The 24,523-nt window shown below is 44.8% G+C and overlaps 1 protein-coding gene across 1 annotated transcript in view; it reads left to right on the top strand.

The window, feature by feature from the left end:
* The window catches only part of PARD3 (par-3 family cell polarity regulator), a 699,053-nt gene that overhangs the window by 67,929 nt on the left and 606,601 nt on the right, over positions 1-24,523 (top strand). The window contains 1 exon segment of the mRNA XM_044295563.1: positions 8,021-8,122. Within this exon segment, the coding sequence (XP_044151498.1) occupies positions 8,021-8,122 (102 nt within the window).

Below are 24,523 nucleotides of genomic sequence, written 5' to 3'. Positions count from 1 at the left end.
TGTAATACTAAATGTCACCAGGAAATTCACGGATAAACGCAATGTCTTGTAGGGCCAGCTCTGCTACTAAGCCTAGAAAGATGAGGAATTCAATCTTTCCTGCAAGACTACCCATCAGTCGGCTCAGTCTGTATTATTACCTCTAGCATGCTTTCTGCAGGTTGGACTGCATTTTCAATGGGCCCATTCACACTGTGGATTTTGCCGGCGATCTCATGGTGTCTCCCGGATGCTGCACTGACGTTCATGCAGCTGACGTTTTAAAGCCGTGACCGCGCCAAGAAAGAACATGTCCTATGGTGGCAAACTGTGAAATACGCAGCAGATTTTGTGAGGGTCTCTTACCCCTCCCGATTTACCTGTTTTAGTAAATACCGTGCTTGTATTTTCATGAAGCATCTTCACTTAGTTCTATGTTGTGCTGTTCCTCTTTACTAACTTCTAGAAGTTAATGAATGAATTGACGACTTGTTCTTACCATTTTGGGGAATGTCCGTACACGCTCTGACATTATCCAATCAGCGCTAACAGTGCCAGACTATCTAGGGCACACCCCTTTCACAGGGGAATGGTAACATCCAGTTGTCAGTTTATTCATACATTTCCAGGAGGAATTACAGGGGAATAACACCATGCATAGTAAAAAAGAAAGCTTAGGGGATAGGGCAGTTTAGGTTGCTCTATTGACCATTCTTGCCTCTGGGGGAGCTCATTTTATAACTCTGACAACTCCTTTAATCAGTAAGTACTGTACGGATAATGGTGTATTGCAGGCATGCTCAACCTGTGGCCCTCCAGCTGTTGCTAAACTACAACTCCCAGCATGCCCGGACAGTCTACAGCTATCAGCCTACAGCAGGGCATGATGGGGGTTGTAGTTTTACAACAGCTGGAGTGCCGCAGGTTGAGCATCCCTGGTGTATTGCATTTACGGAACTCCATTAGTCCGTTCCTCTGCCGATTCCCTAATTCATGTGTGAACCAAGCGTTATCCCTTTTCTCAGATCTGATTTTGCTGGCGCTTTCTGTATTCTGAGTACACTCCTCACCCCAGTTACAGGCTTGGCTGCAAAATCTCAAAGTGGATTATCTCTGAGTATTGTGGATAAAATCATTACATTTGTCTTTGTAATCTTTCAAAGGTAATAAAAAATAAAAATAAAATTACTAAACCTCTGGCTTAAGCTTGTGTAATCCTGCATGGAGACGGCCGCTGTGGGTTTGACCTCCTGCCCCACGCTGATCCTGATGACATTGTCCCACGTCACAGTCTTTCTGGAAGAACAGGGTTATGAATCGGTCTGACACCAGTTACACTTTCATTTTTTCAACAGCACTAGAAGAAAGGAAAGGTGCACAATGTTTCGTTTAGACTGTTGTCATAAATCTGCCCCCTTTGATAAGCACCAAAACTGGCTGAGAATTGGCCTATCGAGCGCACCTGGAAAACATGCTTTCTGGGATGATGATGCCGCTCAGCAAACACCTAAGTTCACGAGTGTCCTGATCTGTAGGGTCTTCTGCTTGGGCTCCATAGCGGCGCTCCTCATTTATTTCTTCTCTCTTGGCAATTGTTCCTGCTGCCCCACAACTGTGCCCACTACGTAGCTCTCCAGACTAGTGCATTCACGTGCCGCAACACACATTCCCTGAATCAGGCCTGCACCTAGGATAGCCGTAGACTGGACACGGGTATGGCCAACAGCTATCACTTCCAGTCCTCTCATACACTGCTCCAGCATTGGCTTATCTTGCTGAGATCAAAAGGATCAGGCAGTTGAAATTCAACATGCCCAACCATTAACTTCCCTAATATCTGCCTTTGTTGGAAAGTTGTGAGGCCTCTTAAACTTCAGGTGGTCAGCCAGAGCCGCCACTTAAAGAGCATCTGTCATCCCTATTAAGCCAGGCAGACTTTCTGGTAGGGTTGATGGTAGTAACTGAAATGAGCCTTTTTCTCTGCAATCGCTATTACTTACTAAATGACTTTATAATTTTCTTACTTTTAGTTATATGTAAATGAGGTGCTTGGCCGCCAAGGGGCTGGCCTAACCCCTCGGAGCACCTCTTCACTTTCACCTCTCTCTGTTGCCTTTACCCCCTCTTAGGGAGATTGATGATGGAAAAACCATATTAAAGTAGATGTTACTAATTGTTATACATTTAGGAAGGAGGAAAAATCGAGGAGTGGGAAGTTTGGCTTTACTTAGCGGTGTCAGTATTCTGTGAAGGTCGGTGTGACAAAATGTGGAAGAAATGCGGCTGTTTGGCACTCATCTCACTATGATAATCAGCCTTGCAAATGAAATGGATTATTTTGTGCGTATCACATAACGTTCCTTGGAAGCTTGTTTCTCGGATTAGGCCATAGATGGGATGTTATCTCTGTCGTCAGTCTATGCTCTGACACCTTTTTGTTTCACTGACCTGAGCTCACCAACTGCCAAGGGCTTGGACTGGCATATATTGTCCGTGTGTCGTCTGTATCTCCTGGACCAACTACGGATTCCCTGACCCGATCTGACTGCTTCATAGTGTTTTATGATGCGGTCAGCTCCTATCTGATTGTGGGTCTATTGTACTGTACTCACATCATAATGTGAGCATGGTACAATAGACCAGAGAACAGATAGGAACTGACTGTATCTATATCCATGGATTTCTTATACGGAACATACATGAGAGAAAAAGTGGTTTTGTGCTCCCACTCACTGAAATATTCTACATTTGAAGCAATATGGTGGCACCATTTCATGGTACATGGAGAGGCTACTGGTCAACGGTATGGACCCATAAGAACGTAATCTGCCATCATACAAGGAAAGGCTGCCTTCACTAAGGGGCTAATTATTTTCGTTATTCTTCTCCATTACAAGAGCAATAAGGGGAGTCCCGTATCGGACTTAACCGGAATTAACAACGCAAGTGTAAAAAGTACCCTAAGACATTACTGCTTAAATATCTTTACATTTTGTTTGTTTGCTTGTGTTTGGGGATTAAAAGTGCGTGTTTGTTGGTGTTATAATCCCCATTGTGTACTTTCTTTTTTTTTTGTGTGTTGAGTTGGAAACTTGACACGTCTTCAGGGTCTGTGGTATTTTTGGTTAATAAAGCACATAGCTCAGGGTTTATGGAACAAAGGGTCAAGTCCTGTTTTGATGTCTTTTAATCTGCTTTAATCTCGGTGAGTTCCCGGAGTTGGGATTACAGACTTGTATAGCTCGGCTCTTCAGAAACGAAGTTGCCTTTTGTTGTGTATTGTCATAGGTTGAGTGCCGACTCTCGGCATGTATAATGCAGAAGACATTCCCCTGAATCATAGATGGACATGACGAACACGTAGATTGAGGATAATCTGTACTCTGTCATTGTCAGATCGAAGATGGTCATTCCCATCCTATGTAATCTAATGTGAGATATATATATATATATATATATATATATATATATATATATATATATATATATATATATATCCATAAAAGAAGTTTCAGGCAGCACTCCTGTCGTTTTACTCAGCCGTAGCTGTGTGGTGCCGGCGGTGGTCCCTCGATTCGAGACGTAAAACAATGAAGAAAATCCGCAGCACTCCTTGAGGTGTAGAAAAAATGTGTAGTTTTATTCACACATGTGTGAATAAAACTACACATTTTTTCTACACCTCAAGGAGTGCTGCGGATTTTCTTCATTATATATATATATATATATATATATATATATATATATATATATATATATATATATATATATATATATATATATACTAAACGTCAGAGCGTCTTTAGATATCTAGATATATTTAAATAATTTCTAATTTATTATTTAAAATTTGGTTAAATTGTAACACCTTAAAGGGGTTTGTGCACCTTTAGGGGAGCAGACCCGTGAAGGAAAGCATAGTTACCTGCTTCCCGCCACTGGCTCCTAGCGATATGCCCTCAAGGTCTGAGATGAGACACCCCCTTTAAAATATAGGTGGATTGGCATCTACCTCAATGTTTTTTTTTGCCTTCTTCTGGATCAACACTGTAGGCTCATAGGTTGGACATGCTGGACCTGTGTCTTTACCCAACCTTACCAACTACGTAGCTCTGTAACTATTCAGTGCTGTCACCGCCATTACTTACCACCTCTGAAATCTGTCTGCTGAGAACTAGAAAGTGAAGACCTGCATCGTTGGCAAATACTTTACGTAGAATTTCAATTTTGCAGCCTCAGCAAGTCTGTGGTCATTTCTCCTTCAGTCGGGGCTGTAGTGAAAGCTCTCAATCAGCAGTGATGATTGCGGGCCTCATATTTGTGGTCCAGATAATGAGCAGGCTTGAAGTTTTCCTCAACATCTTGTGAAGAACCACATGATCTTTCCAGTCTGTGGACTCCTCCCCATGCCGTTCTACTGGCCTGAGGCACATTTCCTAACATTTAGAAGATGGGTTTTGATGTTCATTTACTGCTCTGGTGTAATAAGAAGCATAGGAACCGTCCAGTCTCAAAGTTATAAAAACTAAAGGGGTTGTGCAGAGCTTTTATATTGATGACCGATCCTCAGGATAGGTCATCAATATCTGATCGGTGAGGGTCTGACACCCCTCCGATCAGCTGAAGAGGAGGGGGTGCTCCTTGTGAGCGCTGCTTCCTCTTCATTGCACTGCCCATCGTCTCCTTTTCAGGTGAATGAAGTGAGTACTTGTACTTCCAAGATGGCGGGCAGTGTAATGAAGAGGAAGTAGCACTCACACAGAACACCGCCTTCTCTTCAGCTGATCGGCTTGGGTGTCGGACCCCCACAATCTGATATTGATTAACTATCTGGAAGATACGCAATTAGTATAAAACCCCTGCACAACCCCTTTAGCAAGTAAAATTCTTTTCAGAAAATACTAGTATGAGGAATATGAGCATCATGGTTGTACAGTACTGCCTGGTGAGTTTATCTATGTTCTTGTATCTTTTTTATTTTTAATTTATATTTGTTTCTTTTATATATTTTTTCAAATTTAATATGGCCTTTCAACATGCAGCCACCGTCCCAAAATTTGACTGGTGAACCACCCATTGAGAGTCGGCATTGACAGTTTGGCCGTTTCCATATTTAGTTGAAATGATGGGACCCTTTGAAGTTTCAGGAGTTTTCCTTCTTTGCATGGCGTAGTTTGCAAATGACATTTTATACACCCCTGCATTCCCACACAAGCTAAAAAAAAAAGTCCTTTTTAAGCCAATTTAACCCATCATTTCCCTAAGTCATTAAGCAGTGTACTTTAGATCAAGAACTCTGGATGCTTTAGAAGCTTACCACGAGTTCCTGTAGGACAAGCTGCGTTCATTACTTGCCCGGTCTTGTGAAGAACAGGGAATGGAGCTGCGGTGTTCAGCAGAGTTTGGGGAAGGAAATTACAGCCTTGCTTTTCTCAGTCTGTTATAATAGTTTAGGGTTTGCGCCGAATAGTTTTTGCATGTGTCTGTGCACTCCGTATATTCTATTTTAGTGCAGGTCTGGGCGGGCGAGGGGGGTCACAGAATTTGTATGTAAAAAAAAAAATGTATGCATTTTGCACAATATTGTTTGAAAGTCATTTTTAGGTAACCCTCCATCTGTGTTCTAGCAGTTGATGTCTGTGACTTTACTTACCGTCTCCCCGACCCTCCAAAAATGCAACAAAAAGTCTGTGTTGTGCACAACCCCCTTGGGCTGTGCGCTCGGCATTACGCGGTCTGTATCGTACAGTCAATCACTGCTGCCCAGGCTGGCATTACGCATGATGTACTTGTCATTGGGATCCTCTTTCGCATTGCTTTTGCATATTCTGAGGAATACAGCTTACTTGACAGTTATGTATATTAATAAATATTTATGGGCCGTTTACAGCAAGTTGGTCTTAAAGGGGTACTCTGTACTTTTTACAAAAGCCGTCTTCTTCTGCCCTGCGATAGAACTACGGTTTGGTTAATACTTACCCATCCATTATGCCGCCGTCTCCAATGCACTCGCACAGGCTGAGGGGCTCTTATTGTGTATCGACCAGATGTGTGCCCGTCTCTCCCTGTTTAGTTGCATTTTACTAAGTGCAGCTGAATGGGCAGAGAAGGGCACATGTCTGGTTGGGGTGTGACCATAAGAGCCCGCAGCCTAGGTGAGTGCTGTGGAGATGGGTAAGTATTCTTCCACAGGGCAGAAGAAAGGAGCACTCCTTTTAAAGGCTTTGGACACATTTGCACGAGTGTTTTATTTTAATTGATCATTTATTTCTCTAGATGCATACTTCTAGCAGGAATAATAAAATAATGGCACAACATAGTGTGGGGTTTCGCTCTGGTAGATAGGGCAAGCTGGCGCAGTACAGAGGCAAAATACAAGTTCTTAACTCAAAACGTCAGTTGAGGCAATTGCACAAAACGGCACATAACTTTGCAGTCTTGGTGTTAATTCACACACAATTGGAAGTTGGAAGTTGGAAGTTCATAAAACACAAGTCACCTTGCTGGCAGTTCTGCCTCCAGTAGTCTACAGAAGGCTTTAGGGGGCCTGTTTCCCCAGCATGCGGCTCTCAACCCTCCAGCACAGCACAAAGCCTCAGATCCCAAAAACAGAGACATCTCTGCTGAGCTAAGCTGCCTATTTAAGGACAGCCAGGTGCTGCCAAAACCCGGAGCGGAACTTAAACTCTGGTTCGGTATTTGACCTCACCTGGCTGGAAACCAGCCCAGCCGCACATGCTGGGAGGAAAATACCTGCCTTGCCAAACAAAACCCCTCACTGTGTCACAATAGTCATAAGAATAGAGGTTGGAGAATTGTTATTACTTGGGCAATGCAAGTAGCTACTAAATCAGACATGCAGGAGAGGTGACAGGTCTTCTTTAAGAGACTTTCTAAATCTTTATTGAAGAAGTTCCTACAATCTTGCTTCTGCAGAGTTGTAAGTCTTTCACCTAGTTGACTGCCCTTTAAATCTAATGGCATACTACTTGTAGCTACCCATTCTCTCCATGTTGGGGACAGTAGCAGGGAGGGTGCAGAGTTATCTACATGGCTGATCTTAGTGTGGAGAGGGGGAAACAAATTCAAGGCAGGGCATGTCACACAGGCTGTAGATTGGGAGAAAAGCACACACAAGGCTGTTTGCAAGGGAGAATCACACATGAGAGAAAGCAGAGCTTACATTGCAAACTGCTCAGGGGGTGAGGAGAACCTAACACTTCTGAGCATCATTGATTGTCAGCAATCATCCCTCATGAGCTGTAAATGGTGAAATCAGTCTAGGAATGATGCTGTGATGATTAATGACAGCTAGTGAGGATGCAAGCACCCTGGACACACAAGCCTCACATTCGGCATGCATTAATCATAAGGACATGTCCACATGAGAAAAGTCAGCCACTTGGATCAGGTTGCAAATCGGTTATCAGGGGGTATCTGGATATAACTGAAGGAATAATGCTTCCAGCCTGAGACTTAGTGCTACTTTTTAACTTTAGGTTACTACTAACATCTGTAAGAATCATTTCTCCATGTCAGAGGTGTCCATAGCTTTTACATTCAGCCACTGTGGGGGACATTTGTTAAGACCAGCGTTTCCATGCATCAGTCTTGATTGCCTTGTGCCTGGAGATGCTTAGTCTCATTTCTGCCCTTCTGTGCGCCAGAAACCCAAATCTAGACTTGAGCTATTGCTTACTCCAGTTTCTAGCACAAGTTATAGTAAATCCGACGGCCTGTCATTTGCTCCACCCCTCCCATTGTTCTCCACCCCTTTTCTCACCACGTTCCAAAAGTGTCGAAACGGAAAAAAAAAGGCAAATATGGCACGTGCCATAATTTGTGACTTTTTAACGGCGCAATAGTGGCGTTAACCTTTTTATAAAATATCCCCCTATGGTGCTGGCAATGATGCTATATTCTAACTTTCTCTGATAACGCCCCAGTATACAGTAGTAAGGTGCAGAAGATGACAGACCAATGACATATTGCCTGAGCCTCATGCTATATCCTTCTGTAACTGTGCTTTTTCTTCTGGCAGGACCATAATTACTGGATACAAGTTCACCGACTAGAGCATGGGGATGGTGGCATTTTGGACCTTGATGACATTCTTTGTGACGTGGCTGATGACAAGGACAGAGTAAGTGTGAAAGCCTTGGAAATACTTTGCTTCACCTTCGTATTCAGTTGGGTTAGCGGATTGTACATGCCGATTTTGTCCTTTCCTATTTTTATTGTTTTCTAGCCTAGTGTCCAAACATCTGAAAATGGTAGGTGGTGTTACGTGGTGGGTCTCTAGTCGTGGATATGTGTTGTATCGGCGGTGATTTCTCATGCATTGCTGGATTATTTATTAAAATGATAAAGTATATTTCCAGTTATCTAGTGGTTTCCAGACTGATGATGCAGGAATCCTGATGACGTGCAGCCATGCTCCCATCTCATTGGGTTAGCAGATAGATGCTCCTATATCCAGCTTCATTACCTGCCATTGTGTGGTATTCCCATCTCAGACATGAGTGGCATATCATTAGGGTATGCCACCTATGTCGGATAGGTGCGGGTCCCACCTCTGGCTTGGGTATTTCTGTGAGTGCCAGATTTCTGAGAATCCCATAGCAGTGATTAGAGAGGTGACCGTGCTTGCACAGTGCACTTTCCTTCACTTTGTAGGGGCCAGTCCTGGAGATAGGTGCAGGTCCCAGAGGTGGGACCTGCACCTATCTGACATTGGTGACATATCCCAGTGATACGCCACCAACGTATGAGATGGATATAAACCTTTAAAGCGAACCTTTGTCATTGAAAATGCTGTCCTGTCTGTGACCTTTCATGTAGGACTGTCCATACAGTGTCATTCTTTGCTTAGGAGTCCAGTGGGCGGCCCTACCATTCTGCTCAGCTCCTCCTGCTCTAGACCGTGCGGCCTGCAGTTTCAGTGTAACAGGTTTCCGTTTATTCTCCTGACTATTATGACATGTTAGGCCTGTCTCACCCTGGTGTTACTGGTTCCCACAGGCTTTTCTGGCAGGGAAACAGCCTGCCGGATCCGTAACTATGGTGTTCCGCCTGCGCGCTACCGGAAGTCCATTCGTTATAATGGGGACCAGCAGAGATCCGTTTGCAGCACGGCAATTATGCTGAGGCGGTCAGACAAATATCGCTGCACGAAACATTTTTTGTGTGGCCGCCTTTCAGCATATTTGCCTTGCTGCAGCCGCATCTCCGCCGGTCCCCATTATAGTGATTGGGGCCGGAAGTCTGTCGGGCCCCATTCACTATAATGGGGACCGAAGGAGAACCAGTAACGCCAGTGTGAAACAGGCCTTAGGCTACCTGCACATGGGTGCAAACTGAAAATCTGCCCAGATTTCCACGCGGATTTCTGTGCGTTTCCACACGAAATCTGCCCCAAAAACTGCATTCGTGGCTCTGTTTGTTTCAGTTTTACGTCAAATCTGGCAGAACACTGGAAATTGTGAACGTGGCCTTATCCCACTGTAGCCTTTTTGACTCCTTGGGGTTCACAGACAGCCGCACTGGTATTTGTCTGGCACGACCCCCCCCCTTACGAGCTCAGATTTATCGGTATTAAGTTGCAGCCTTGGATACACTGACGTGAGCCGCCACTCCTCCTGTATGTAATATAATACAGATTTACTGGGGAAACTTCATACATTCTATACGTAATGTTACCGGCATGTCCCGGAGGATTTTAGGAATCCTCACATGACAACTGTGACACTCCTAAAATGAAACTTATCAGGAGGGTACATTCACGGCAGGTGCTTGTGGTTTTTAGGGGGGGGGGGGGGTCAGTAATGGTCGGCTGACCACCCCAGTGCTGTCATCCAGCGCAACCTGAACATGAAGAGCTCTGGGTGTCTTTACTCAGCGTCCTATGCACCTATTAATCCAAGCAATTAAACCTCCTGAAAGACGTGAAATAAGTGGAGAAGACAATTGTTCTCGATTACTGAACCTTGCAGGACCTGAAGTGCAGGATTTGTGAGACCCATGAAATGAATCAAGGTGAACACTTTCTTCCTGTCTAAGAAGTCTGTATAATCCCATTATGGGGGCAGGGGGTGCGGGATTCCTCGGAGTGTCTGACACCTAGTCTGTAGTAGTCACCTGGGTGTTCCCGCAGAGCGGGTGTTTCATAATCCTAAGATCCAGGTTGGCTTTAGAGATCTCCTATCTATCTAATCTCTCGCTACCTCTCTCTCGCTACCGCTCTCTCGCTACCTCTCTCTCGCGGTACCTCTCTCTCTCTCGCTACCGCTCTCTGGCTACCTCTAATAGCTAATATTTAATCGGTGTGAGAAGACTTATAGGCCATACATGCTTCTATGGAATTCTGGAAAGAAAGGGATGCAAATGAGATCTTAACAAGCTCTGTCTCTAATGCCTTAGGCCTTTAGACTTTGTTTTATTTTTATCGGATGCAGACCTATTCATCTCAATGGGGCTGCAAAAGATGCTGCCTACATCTGCAAGTCTGTACCGCGGTCCCGCAAAAAAAAAAAATGGAACATGTCCTATTCTTGTCCATTTTTCAAACAAGGATAGGACATTAGGATATGAAATTTGCAGATCGCAAAACACTTACGGCCGTGTGGATAAGCCCCTAAGTGCATGAGCTCCTGCGCATGCATACCTTTGTGTCCCCCCCCCTATAGTGTAGAAGCACGACCACCACTGCTGGATTGCAGCTTGAAACGAGAAATGTATAATGCAATGAGAAAATAAATTCAGCCGGCAAAGGAGGCAATATGGACAATAACAATACATTAGTAAGTGCCTTGTAGTAACTTTCACTACATGATCAATGACGTTTGCTGTAGTGAGACAACCCCTCTAACTACATTGATCAGGCATGCGCAGAAATGTGAACGTCCCTCCGTCTCCGCAAGCATGCAAATGGGTAAACTGGTGGCGGCTCAGAAATGATGTTCTCCTGGTAAAAGGAAAGGTGAGACCCCTGCTAATCTGCAGAAGCAGGCGCCGATCTTTACTAGGATCTGCTGCCTGCCAACACTTCTGTTTTTAGGGATATGATGCTTTTCCTTAAAGAAGCATCCCCATCTGGGACATTTATGTCATATTGCTAGGCCCTGAAAGGCAGTCTGTCACCAAAATGACGTTCTACACTACTAACCTGGCTCTCTAGCACACCTATCCATGATTTAAATCAGGCATCCTCAAACTGCGGCCCCCCAGCTGTTGTAAAACTACAACTCCCACAATGCCCTACTGTAGGCTGATACCTGTAGGCTGTTCGGGCATGCTGGGAGTTGTAGTTTTGCAACAGCTGGAGGGCCACAGTTTGAGGATGCCTGATTTAAATGGTACCTTTGTCATTTTCTTCTGCCTTCTGTCACTGTGATGCCCCTTGTGGGCATAGCATCGCTACATGTAGTGCGCATGCACCAGAACCAGCGTGAAACTAGTGACTAGGGGGTGGACCAGAAGCAAACAGGAGGACTACATGTGCACTACATGTAATGATGCTGGGCCCGCGCTGGCGGTGCACTGCGCATGCGCAGGATATCTGCCGGTCCTGTGGATGACTCAAGGGACTTGCAGGGCGGCCAAGGAAGAGGCTGTAATATAAAAATAAGGCACAGCAGCCTGGGCTCCTGCGTTTTTCCTGCTGCTGAAAGTCAGAAGAAAATTACAAAGGTACCATTTGAATCACGGATAGGTATGCTAGAGAGCCGTGTAAGTGGTGGATAAACGTCATATTTTGCTGCCAGGCTTCCTTTTAAATGTAAGATAGTTGTGGATCCCAACTCAGGGACTCGCTCCTATTTCCAGAATGGGACCCTGAGGTAAAGGGCAAGCATTTGCAGCAACTCTCTCCATTCACCTCGATGGTAATTCAGACAATAACAGAGCGCTTTCTCGGCTAATTTCGTAAGTCCCATAGGGGTGAAAAGATGGCCGTGTACGTCACTCTCACAGAGTCCTGGAGGGAAGTTATCCTATACATATGCCATAAATGTCCCAGATGTGAATACCCCCTCGAGGTCGCGTATCGGGAACAAGCCAGGTGGGCTGCATAAAAAATGTGATCACCGGGTGGACAAGCGAGAGGTGGCACCTGGTGGCATGGGACAGCAGGGACGAGTATCTCTCCTAACACTCCTTCCTGATACTTTCCCTGATCCTTGGCCCATGTAAAAGGGCCTTTAGAGAAGGGGTTGTCAGGACTGGAAGCTGTAGCAGCAGCCACAGTAGTTGTCAAGTCTCATCGATATTGCATGAAAATCACCAGAAAGTGTGTAAATGACCCAGTGGGGGGTTCCTGACAAAGGTAAGTGGTCCCAGTGTTTAATGGCACACCATAGTTGCTTTCATGCTGACTCTTGAAGCCTTTCTACACCGCAGAAGTTCCCCCCCCCCCCCCCCACTAGTATATAAACCTAGTGTGAACTTGGCCTCATTTCTTATTTACTACATAAAGGTGTTGGCAGAGCACCTTCTCCCTCTATGCAGACTGCCATGAGACGGTCCTTGTCTGCCACCTAGTGGCCACATTGAATTATTTCTGGCTGTGTGTGGAAACTAAATAAATAAAATAATAATAAAATATATATATATTCCCTTCATCTTTGTTTTTTTGATGTTTGGGGTTGGGATTTTTGCACAAAAAAAAAAACAAACATATTTTCACTTTTTTATGACTTTTTATTGCTTTTTATCTGGCAATAATAATTTTTCTGTTGAAATGTAGTTTTTAGAGACATCATTTTGATTAACATTTTATGTATTTTCTTGGCGTGCTGAGCTTAGTATGAATGTAGGGTTGTCAGATGCAGAATTCCCCCATATCACAGGCTGAGTATGAATGTAGGGTTGTCAGATGCAGAATTCCCCCATATCACAAGCTGAGTATGAATGTAGGGTTGTCAGATGCAGAATTCCCCCATATCACAAGCTGAGTATGAATGTAGGGTTGTCAGATGCAGAATTCCCCCATATCACAAGCTGAGTACGAATGTAGGGTTGTCAGATGCAGAATTCCCCCATATCACAAGCTGAGTACGAATGTAGGGTTGTCAGATGCAGAATTCCCCCATATCACAAGCTGAGTATGAATGTAGGGTTGTCAGATGCAGAATTCCCCCATATCACAAGCTGAGTACGAATGTAGGGTTGTCAGATGCAGAATTCCCCCATATCACAAGCTGAGTACGAATGTAGGGTTGTCAGATGCAGAATTCCCCCATATCACAAGCTGAGTACGAATGTAGGGTTGTCAGATGCAGAATTCCCCCATATCACAAGCTGAGTACGAATGTAGGGTTGTCAGATGCATAAGTCGCTTATATCACAAGGTTACTATGAGTGGTGGGCAGATACTGTTACCCGGATCACAAGCAGAACATGGGAGGATGAATGCCCCCTGGGGCACATGCCCAGAGCTCCAGATCAGCTGGAGAACAGACTGTCATTCACTAACATGAATAAGTCCTAATTGCACTTTCCGATATAAAACAGACTGCACACAGCTCCATATGGGGTTTTTCTTCTCAATGCTGCCACCTATCGGTTGAACGTTGTATTGCTAGTCATTTTTGTTTTACAGTTTATGCCGTTATGTGATCTCTTTATCCTTATTGTCTCCTCTTCATAACTTGTTTCCAAATTCTGGCGTATGAACGTTATAAAGCGAAGGAAGCGGCGTCTCATGCACCCAGCCTGTCTGTGATATGGACATCCATAATGATTGGGTGCCCTTAACACTACATTGCGGGGTTAGCCTTCAAATGTAAAACTTTTTCAACTATATTACTTGCCTATCAGGAGGACTTTCTTCCCTTTTTGTGGGTGGGCAGCAGCTCACCTGAGACAATCAAGCACGTGCATCTCCCAGGAAGCATTGCACTTATCTCGTGTTAACCCCTTTATCCCCATATAGAAAATTTGTGCTCTCACATATAGCATTCGGGGGGGGGGGGGGGGGGCAGGCAACACTAGCGAGGCTCGTTCCAGTTGCATCCTGTTACTGGCTGCCCAATCCCCACCAAACAAGCCCCCCCTTACCTGACGCCGGATGTTTTCATCCAGAAGATAGGGAGATGCAGCGTTGGCCGTGCGGGCGTCAGAAGTGATGAGGGTGTTGGGGAGCCCAGTAGGTACAACCTGTGTGAGGGGCCCGGGTGTTTGGGGAGGCATTTTAGGGGTTGCACAACCCCTAAAATGCCTCCCCAATAATAAACTGATTGGGGGAGGTGAAGGAAGCAGGGAAGGTACTGAGCATGTCAGTCCACTTCTGAATGCAGGAGAAAGTGGACCAGGAGGATAAACAGCAGGGGGCGCTACCAGAGACAAAAAACGAATGTATATAGAAAAAACGAACAATGAAGGACACACATTAAAGGGAACCTGCCATGTGGATATTTGATTTTAATCTAACTAATTATATACAATCATTAACTCCTAAAAAGTGCCTTAGATGTATTCACTTACTGGTGTGACAGATGGTTACCTCATAATATACACACAAAGATGCTGCATTCCATATTTACGGCATAATGTGTGACTTTTCAGCTTGGTGGGAGGGCAGAGACTATAGCAGCCCATCGGACTTACTATAACCTATACCAGAAACACAAGCCATCCCCTAACTGGAGTGAATTTAAGTTTCTGGCGCACGGAGGTTCAGAAATGCAACTCATTTAAAGATGCATATGCCTCACTCCCTTGCAGGGGGATCAGGACTGGTATATGGGAACACCAGTCTTGATAAATGTCCCTCAGCGTTTTTTTGCATGTATATTGCAGCAATACTTCATTTGAAATGCCCTATCCATTGCATAGTAATGCTTTTAGTGGGGGCACCCCTTTAAAACTATTACTTAGACTTATACCACGGTGCAACCTGAGTAGCGGGGAATTTGCATGTGTGCTGTCTACTTAAAGGGAACCCGTCGCCTCAAAAACGCCAGCATTACCTTATAGTAGCCCTCAGTCTGTTATTAATGATGTATGTGTTCCGGTAATCTGATGCTCCATACATGACAAAAACTATGTTTTAATCGCCATCCGCGCTTGCTCGCCGGTCAGTCTGAAGTCAAGGGGGCAGCGGTCTCCTTGCTTCAAGTCAAGGTAAGCACACCCCCCTAACCGTCCCCTCTTCTGTGTGGTTGACATCCTGCAGTGCAGCCTGGGATCGCGTTAGTCTCACGCATGCGCGGTATGTTCCTTGTTACTGCGCGATCCTGGCTCCGGCTCCGGGTTTCATCAGCACACCGTGCATGCACGAGACTAACGCGATCCCAGGCCGCACTGCAGGATGTCAATCACAAAGAAGGGGGGACGGTTAGGGGGTGTGCTTATCTTGACTTGAAGCAAGGAGACCCCTGCCCCTTTGACTTAAAGTATAACTGTCATATTTTTTTATATTTTTTTTGTATTGGATTGTGGTGATTAATATCTCCTTGGTGGCCCTATTTCAACTTTTCACTGTGTATTCAATTACACCTTAAGTCCACATTTTTGTCCCCCTGTACTGCCTACTTTTATCTGTGCTTAAAATCAGGTTGCTATGCAGGTCTGTCTGTGTTGAAGGACGGAGGATGCAGAAGCACGCAGCGTGCAAGGTCAGATTACTGACAGCCAGGGACTGTAAGTAAATGATTAAAGCCAGGTCCTCCCCAGCAGCTGATAACAGTGCCTGGGCTGTGTGCACTTCTCCCTGTCCCCCAGCTACAAAATGGTCTGTGTTTGAGATGGCAAATTTTATTTTAATGGAAGTGATTTAAATGGTCACAATGTACAGTGCCACAGAATAGGTTGGTTCTACATAAGAAATATAGAAAACTTGGTGAACGGTCTGTGGAGACCTGTCTAGTCAGGTAAAATAAGCGTTATAATGTAGACCGTACGCTTACAGTTCTACAGGCTTTCATTTTTTTTAAAAAAAAAAATAAAATCTGTAAAATTCTGAAAAAGAACCTGGCCGCTCGCTGTGACTTTGAATCCGATGTGTCAGGTTGTACTCCACAGAAGAACAGGATATTATTTTTACTTTGATTCCCTATGATGCCGGATCACTTACATGATGTTAGAAGGCAATTATTATAATCTGGATCCATTTTTTTTTTTTATTTGGACACAGGCCAAAAAAAGACTTATTTCTTCTTTTTTTGACTTGCTTCAAAGCTTTTCCTTTCACTTTCTTGACAAAATAATTATACAGAGACTCCGAATGTTCTTGAAAGTGGGTGTAGTCACTCCTGGTATTACCACTAGGTGGAGTGCTAAGCTTTATATGCTCCACGGTCATTTTTCTTTTTGCTAGGTTCTTTAATATACAATTTTCGCGTCTCGTCCCTCGCCCCTATAGTTGGATTTCAGGTTTTCATCTTTCTTGCTGTTTAATAGTGCTTAATGTATAGGAAATAAGCAGCCATTATGTGCTATTTCATGAATTGTTGTGGGCAAAGGATGTAATGTTCTAGACTGGTCATTAGTACGCAACCAACGCATGTCGGAGGGGTGGAAGAGGACGTTGGACTTTTAATGGCATTGGTTTTTGTCACAGTTTATATAATTGCTCCTTCATCTTGTGGGTGAGACCGTTCCAGTACAAAATAGTTTTAAACATACGTAAAAGTAAACTGTGTCCATGATAGAACCCATGGGATTCTCAGTTAAATAGATAAAAATACATTTAGAGACTTAAAGGGGTTAACCAACACTAAAAGAGTGGCCCAGACTTGCCCGGCCCAGACTTGCCCGGCCCACACCTGATCCCCGCCGCTGGATCTAGTCTGATGGGCTCTCAGGCTGGAAGTTTTACTCCCACGTGTCAGGCTGCAGAGGTGACCCGCTCCCCCTGAGTCACATGTGACATCATGCAAGGGGAGCAGGTCACCTTTGCGGCCTGTGATTGGCTCCAGCAGTCAAATATCCCCCAATCAACTGATGTTATCCTCGGCGCATGTGGGAGCGGAACAGCCAGCCCGGTAGCCCATCATACCGGATCCAACAGCAGGGATTGGACAGATCTGGGCCCTCTTTCAGTGTTCCATAAACCCTTTAATATCTTATCACCTATGCCATTACTACTTTTACTATGCAGTAGGGTGGAGACTGGAATGTGGCTGCAGGATCAGACTACATCTGGTTTGTTTGTAGTCTGTAACCATGGAGACAGGTCTACTTAGTTGCTGGGGACACAGCGATGAGGCAGTTTTAATCAAGATGATTTACAAAGTTGTTACAGTTTTTATTTTAAATGCACTGAAGCAATATAAAAAAAATGATGCAAATGTGAACACGCCAAAACGTTTTCGGAAGAGCTGTTATTTAAAGGGAGCCTCTCAGAGGGTAGGTGGCCCCTTAAACCTCCACCAGTACCTTACAATTTTGCAAATCTAATCCTCAATGATGGGTTTTATGAGCCCAAAGAGACACCTTATTGTGATCTAAAATTACTGCGGCCTCCGTTCACCATTTTCAGATTAAGTCGGGGAGGTGTAAATGCAGTCCTCAGCGCCACTGCGAACAGGGAATGCCAATACAACCCGGGACGAAATAAGTAGCGGCGCATGCACAGTATTTTATCCCTGGTTGTAATAGCGTTCCATGTCATCTGGGACATCTGTCAAGCCAGAAGGGGTAGGTTTTGGACACTTGGACCTTGATGTCAGGGACCTGTTGTGCAGCAAACTTTTATGTTTTAGCATATTTAGGCACTTTGTTGGGCTTAGAAGACCTTGAGTGGAATGGTCTGGTACTGGTGGTGGTTTGGGGGAGGTATGCCTTTCCAATAAGTTCTCATGAAGATGACCCCTGTGCAGTTGTCATGGCAGGTAAAATGCTGTAATACGTGGTGGCCATGGGGTTGGTAGGAGTGGAATAGCTCTTTTGTGTTGGTGGCATATTATGTAGGTCCCAAGCTGGAGGTTCTATCTCTGATATCCATATGACCTAATAGGACACGTTAAAAGATTATTTCTCAGTTTGACAACCCTTTTAAGATGCAGTAACTAGTTCTAGGGTTTCCCAGGATGTAATTTTCCCCTCAATGGTTGCTCCATGATGAGCGTTATCGTTCTGCAGGCTAAAATATCTAGATGATGAAGAAGTTGAATGTGAACTGAGGTTCCTCTAGTTCAGTGTTTCCCAACCAGTGTGCCTCCAGCTGTTGCAAAACTACCAAAGGCTGTCCGGACATGCTGGGAGTTGTAGTTTTGCAACAGCTGGAGGCACACTGGTTGGGAAACCCTGCTCTAGTTAATCTGCATGTTTCACTAAATGACCACTGGCCAAGCTCGTACCTAGTAGGTGACCACTTCTAATCGTGTAGCAATTACTGCGGCCATGCCTCGGCGCCAAGGTGAACAGAACTGACTCAGTAACCAGAGCTTGAAGTGGGTTTTCACATTATTGAGTAGGTGGTGGCCTCGGGCTTAGTAAGTGTGGGAGGATATTGTGGTTACAGACCTATGCTGCTTAACATGGGGATTTAGTAAAAAAAAAACTTTGAAGGTAGTGATTTTGGCTTCTGTGAAGGCACAGATTGTACCCGCCACATAGTGGAATCGGAAGCGGTGGGGTGAATATCTCCAAATAGATCACATAAAAGGTGATGCAGGTCTTCTCTGTCTACAAGCTAACCCCGCTACCACCTATGATGGAAAACTGCACATGCTGCTGCCTGGTTGGAAAAGCTGGTTGGCACACGGGGTGTTTAGCTTGGCAATTAAGGTAATAATTATTAAAATGTTCTTTAGCGTTCTCCATAAAACATGAACTCTTCAAGATGTCATTTTGAAAGGAGAATTGCCGTCACATTTTTAATGGAAGCGTTGATCTGGACTCTCCATGTGTCTCTTATAGTGTGGACTCAGCAAAGCTGGACAATACTAGAGTGTATTACAGCGTGTTTACAGGTTAAACTCGAAAAATTAGAATATCGTGCAAAAGTCCATTTATTTCAGTAATGCAAATTAAAAGGAATTGCATTAATGCAGCTGAAAATTTGAATTAATTCTATATTCTAGGCTCAAAGTGTCACACTCTAGTCAGCTAATTAATCCATACCCCCTGAGCAAAGGGGGCCTCAAAACTGTGACTTTGGGGTTTCATAAGCTGTAAGCCATAATCATCCAAATTATAACAAATAAAGGCTTGAAATCTCTCGCTTTGCCTGTAATGAGTCTCTCATATATTAGTGTCACCTTTTAAGTTGCATTACTGAAATAAATGAACTTTGCACGATATTCTAATTTTTCGAGTTTCACCTGTATGTGTGTGTGTGTGTGTGTGTGTGTGGCATATGCGGGCCCCATTGCTACCTGGGGTCTGATTTCTGTGATCCACATTCATTATATAATCACTTGTGTAACTGTGATCTTAAACTTAAAGTATTGCATACATTTTAATTCACGTTGAAGGGATGGCATCCCTAAGGCCTCGTTCACACTTCAGTGTTTGGTCAGTGATTTCCATCAGTGATTTGTGAGCCAAAACCAGAAGTGGAGCCTCCACAGACATGAGGTAGAAGGGAAAGATCTGCTCCTGTTCTGTGTTTAGAGTTGCACCTGGTTTGGGCTCACAAATCACTGATGGAAATCACTGACCAAACACTGAAGTGTGAACGAGGCCTAAGTCATAAATTGCACCTCACTGTTCACTTTATGCACAGGCACTTTATTGTATTGATTTGTATCAGATGTTTGTAATTGTAATAGATTGGAACCACACCCACATGGGTTGGACACTTTCTAAATGCCTTTATAATGCTTTCACTTTCACTGTTACCATGCTTGAGGAAGGCTCTTGTGAGCCGAAACGTCGCAAGACTTGCCATAATATGGGTGAATAAACTACTGCTGATTTTATCACTGTTTTGGAGTGCAGTCCTACTTCTTCGTTTTATATATATATATATTATATATTATATATATATTATATATATTTTGGACGTTTAGGGGAAATCCACTGGTACATCAGACGGCTGTTTTTAGTAGCCTGCAGTGTGAATGGGGCGCACAGCTGTAAAACAGCCTGGCTTCTAACCATGTAAGCCACAGGGAATTTTCGTGCTGGGAACTGCTGATCCAGAGATCCCATGTGGTGGCTGTTGTCCCTACTGTTTGTTCTTGATCATTTCCATGTCCTGACATGTGCAGCGGTTGACCGTTCGCCCATTTATTGGCAGCGGTCCTAAGTCATTGTTCCCCTGTGTAAGACTGAATATACCAACAATCGGTCGTATTAAAAGGGTTTTCCTCCGTACCTGATCGGTGGGGGTCCGAGGTGTCAGTTTGAGATGGCAGCGGTGCTCCTGTGAGCGCTGCGGCCTTCTCCCTGCTCAGTGTCGTACATTGTATACCGGCTGTGCTTTGGATGGCAGTTTAACTTAATTCCCTTCTATGGGGCTGAGCAGACGGATTTTCCCGGAGGAAGCATTGATGTGTTCCTTCCTGAAAATCGCCTACTAATCGGTGAAGGAGACATTTAAATGTAGCGATCTCCTCCTCAGTATGGGTAGGAGTGATTCCCAATGCTATCACTCGTCCCTATTCAGCGGGATGTCTAAAACCATAAGCAGCATGCACCAAAAATCCTGCCAGCTTGACGACTCCTCTTCCTCTCTCCAGCCCAGTTTCAATGATTAATGCGCGTCTGTCTCTCTGCTGCGTGTTTATAGGAGGCAGGCACGCGCGCTCTGGCTCGGGCAATTTTCATGGAGCATCTGTTCTCCAAACCGAGAGCGCTAACAAGGCCCCTAATGTGGCCTAGCAGGCGAGTTACCTGGGTCGTCCGACAGATTTGCACTCCTCTCACATACGGTTAAATTGTCTCCCCGTTCTCGCCTTGTGCATAATTAATTGAGGGAGCGAGGCCTGCATGATTTCCTGCCAGGAACAGGTCACCGTCACCAGATGTAGAATTGTCACCATTAGTAAACATTTGGAGTTACCCTTTGAGTAGCAGTTGGAACACAGAAGACACTTGCCTGGGGGATTCAGTAGAAGGAGGCTCCTTGGCCCCCGTCATTAGCTCCATGTTTGCTGTTCTTATGATTTCAGGTTTTACTTCCATTCAGTTTGGTTTCTTGGTTTTATATTGGTTGGTTGGAGGCAGGGTGACCACCCATGTGGCTTCCATTATACTTCCCTTAGAGATTGGCATACAGCTGGCCATAAGTCCTGAAAGGACAACAAATCTGCTCACGCATGTGGCATTGTCGGTGAATGTAATTTGCCGCTCTGCTGATTTGCTGTTGAGGCTGTATAGCGGCAGCGCTTGGTATCGAACTCTGCCCCATTCACTCGAATAGGACTGAGCTGCTCCTAGGCCTAGAAAAAGCTGAGATGAGGCCATGGTGCTCACATGAGCGCCGCTGCCTTCTCAAACAGCTGATCGGCGGAGGTCCTGGGTGTTGGACCCCCACCGATCAGGTACTAAAGACCTAGCCTGAGGACAGGTCATCGGTATTAAAATCTCAGAAAACCCCTTTAATATATGGGGTTTACCGGATTATAGGTGTCTGCCTAGTGATGGTGCCCTTTAAAGGCAATCTGTCACCATGATCTTGGACTATTATGTGCGGTAATACATGAGTAGTCCTGCATATAAGGAGTCCAGACCACTATTTTGTGTTTTATTATTGTTCCCTGTTTCCCCCACACTTTTAGCAAAGCTGTGCAGGAGTCCTCTCCATTATCTTAGCACAGGAGTCCGGACTATGTATTTCAGCGCAGAGTACAATACGATACTCTATTATTCCTACTAGAAATATATTTATACAATAAAAACTAGGTGTTACCATTGCCCATGCAGAAAGGGTGTCTCCCTACACAGCCTGTCATTGAGAGAGACGCCACAACTGGTAACATCCAGCTGTCAATGTATTTTCAAATTTATTGTAGGAATAACAGAAGAATTAGTTTATAAGAAAAGACACTTCAGAACTGTTATTTCTTGGGAAAATATAAAATTCTGTTTGCACTAGCATTAAAGTTTCTGTCCATAAAGCAGCCGGCTCATTTATTATGGGTATGGTTTCAAACTGATCCCAATGAGTTGATGAATCCTCTTGACTTATTATGGGGTTGCCATATTTCCAGTACTTTTGACCACAAGAACAGCGCTGCAGACGGCAGAAATAAATCACATTATTCATACACTACTATGTTTTTCCGTTTCACTCCCGCCCCCCCCTCCCACCATGATTTTATCACTTCATCTGTATGCATTGTTAAACTGCAAAGAAAAAACTAAATTATTCCGCACATCCTAATGCACTTGTGCGCGTCACCATGGCTAAAAGCATAAAACCAGACACAATGCAACAGCACTCTGCAAACGCAAAAACCAAAGTCTATAAAATAGTGCCATACCCCACTATAGAAAATATACTAGTGCTAATGCTACACTCATTATAGAAATGTGAGATTCTTGGTAAATGCATTTTGTACAAAGTCATTTGTGCATTTAGTGTAGGGTCCTGTCCAAAAGAGATCACCTTGCCGTGGTGGACAGGCACAAATGGTTCTCACATTTCTCTAATGAGTATAGCATTAAGGCTACTTTCACACTAGGGTTAATATTTTTCGGTATTTAGATCCGTCATAGGGTCTCAATACCGGAAAAAAGCGCTTCCATTTTGTCCCCATTTATTGTCAATGGGGACAAAACATTACTGAACAGAATGGAATGCTCCGTTCTCATACCGGAGAGCAAGATGGGTCCGGCATGACCCCCCCAGTGCAAGTCAATGGGGACAGATAAGTTTTCAGAAAACTGATCCGTCCCCTATTGACTTTCAATGGAGTTCATGACTGATTCGTCTTGGCTATAGAAGACATAATACAACTGGGTCCGTTCATGGTGGATGCATGCGATTGTATTATTGTAATGGAAGTGTTTTTGCAGATCAATGACTGATCCACAAAAACTGCTAGAGTGAAAGTAGCCTAACACTGGTATATTTTCTGTAGTGAGTATGGCACTGTTTGCAGGGTGCTCTGGCGTGGTCTGTTTATGCATCGTTAAAGCACGACACTTGTGGCTCTGGATGTTTGTAACAGCACTGACGTGTAAATTGTGCCATTTCACACCTTATCCCTCCAGATCCCCATTAACAAGGCAGTGAAGCTTCCCACCGAGAGCACTCATCCCACGTGTAGAGATAAAAATAAAACTGAATCAGGAATCCGGCAAGGATGATCACACTTCATGCACGTATAAATTACGGCGGTGTTCTGCATGTCGCCTGCGTACGCCTCGCTGTGACTCCATGTGCAGGTCCTGTCTCCCCTTGCAAGGCAATTGCAAGGCCCTTTTTTCTCTTCTGACTTAATTTTTATATTGGAACACACGGCTTTCTGTATATTTATGATATTTACTAATGAAGGTGTAGGAAAGGTGAACTTGAGCCGTGAGTATAACTTTACGACCGTCCAAATTGTAGGTATTAGAGATGAGCCAGTTTCTTGAAATTCAGTTTGTGTCCGATTTGGCAATTTTTTTTTCTCTGAACCGATTCTACAAACTCACAATTAAAATATGCCCCAACTGCCCTGAAAACTTGTGTACAGCGCCCTCTGGTGTCCCAGTAAACAGATTCTCTTCTTCTCCTCTCTTCCCCCTCTCTTCCCCCTCTCTTCCCCCTCTCTTCCCCCTCTCTTCCCCCTCTCTTCCCCCTCTCTTCCCCCTCTCTTCCCCCTCTCTTCCCCCTCTCTTCCCCCTCTCTTCCCCCTCTCTTCCCCCTCTCTTCCCCCTCTCTTCCCCCTCTCTTCCCCTCTCTTCCCCCTCTCTTCCCCCTCTCTTCCCCCTCTCTTCCCCCTCTCTTCCCCCTCTCTTCCCCCTCTCTTCCCCCTCTCTTCCCCCTCTCTTCCCCCTCTCTTCCCCCTCTCTTCCCCCTCTCTTCCCCCTCTCTCTCTCTTTTATCGGCATGAGTATGTGGACTCTTCAGTGTAGAGCACAGGACACCACAGTATATGGCAGTGTGCGATCACCACCGCTTTAGGCTACTTTCACACTAGCGTTCGTCGGTCCGCTCGTGAGCTCCGTTTGAAGGGGCTCACGAGCGGACCCGAACGCAGCCGTCCAGCCCTGATGCAGTCTGAATGGAGCGGATCCGCTCAGACTGCATCAGTCTGGCGGCGTTCAGCCTCCGCTCCGCTCGCCTCCGCACGGACAGGCGGACAGCTGAACGCTGCTTGCAGCGTTCGGGTGTCCGCCTGGCCGTGCGGATCCGTCCAGACTTACAATGTAAGTCAATGGGGACGGATCCGTTTGAAGATGCCACAATATGGCTCAATCTTCAGGCGGATCCGTCCCCCATTGACTTTACATTGAAAGTCTGGACGGATCCGTACTAGGCTATTTTCACACTTAGCTGTTATATGCTAAAATAATGCAGACGGATCCGTACTGAACGGAGCCTCCGTCTGCATTATTATGATCGGATCCGTTCAGAACGGATCCGATCGAACGCTAGTGTGAAAGTAGCCTTACTCTCCAGGACTCCAGGAAGCAGCGTAGCACCCCTGTCAGAGCTGTAAAG

This window comes from Bufo gargarizans, chromosome 5 (genome assembly GCF_014858855.1).
Source record: "Bufo gargarizans isolate SCDJY-AF-19 chromosome 5, ASM1485885v1, whole genome shotgun sequence".
Lineage (NCBI taxonomy): Eukaryota > Metazoa > Chordata > Amphibia > Anura > Bufonidae > Bufo > Bufo gargarizans.
This window is presented reverse-complemented; position numbering and strand designations above follow the sequence as displayed.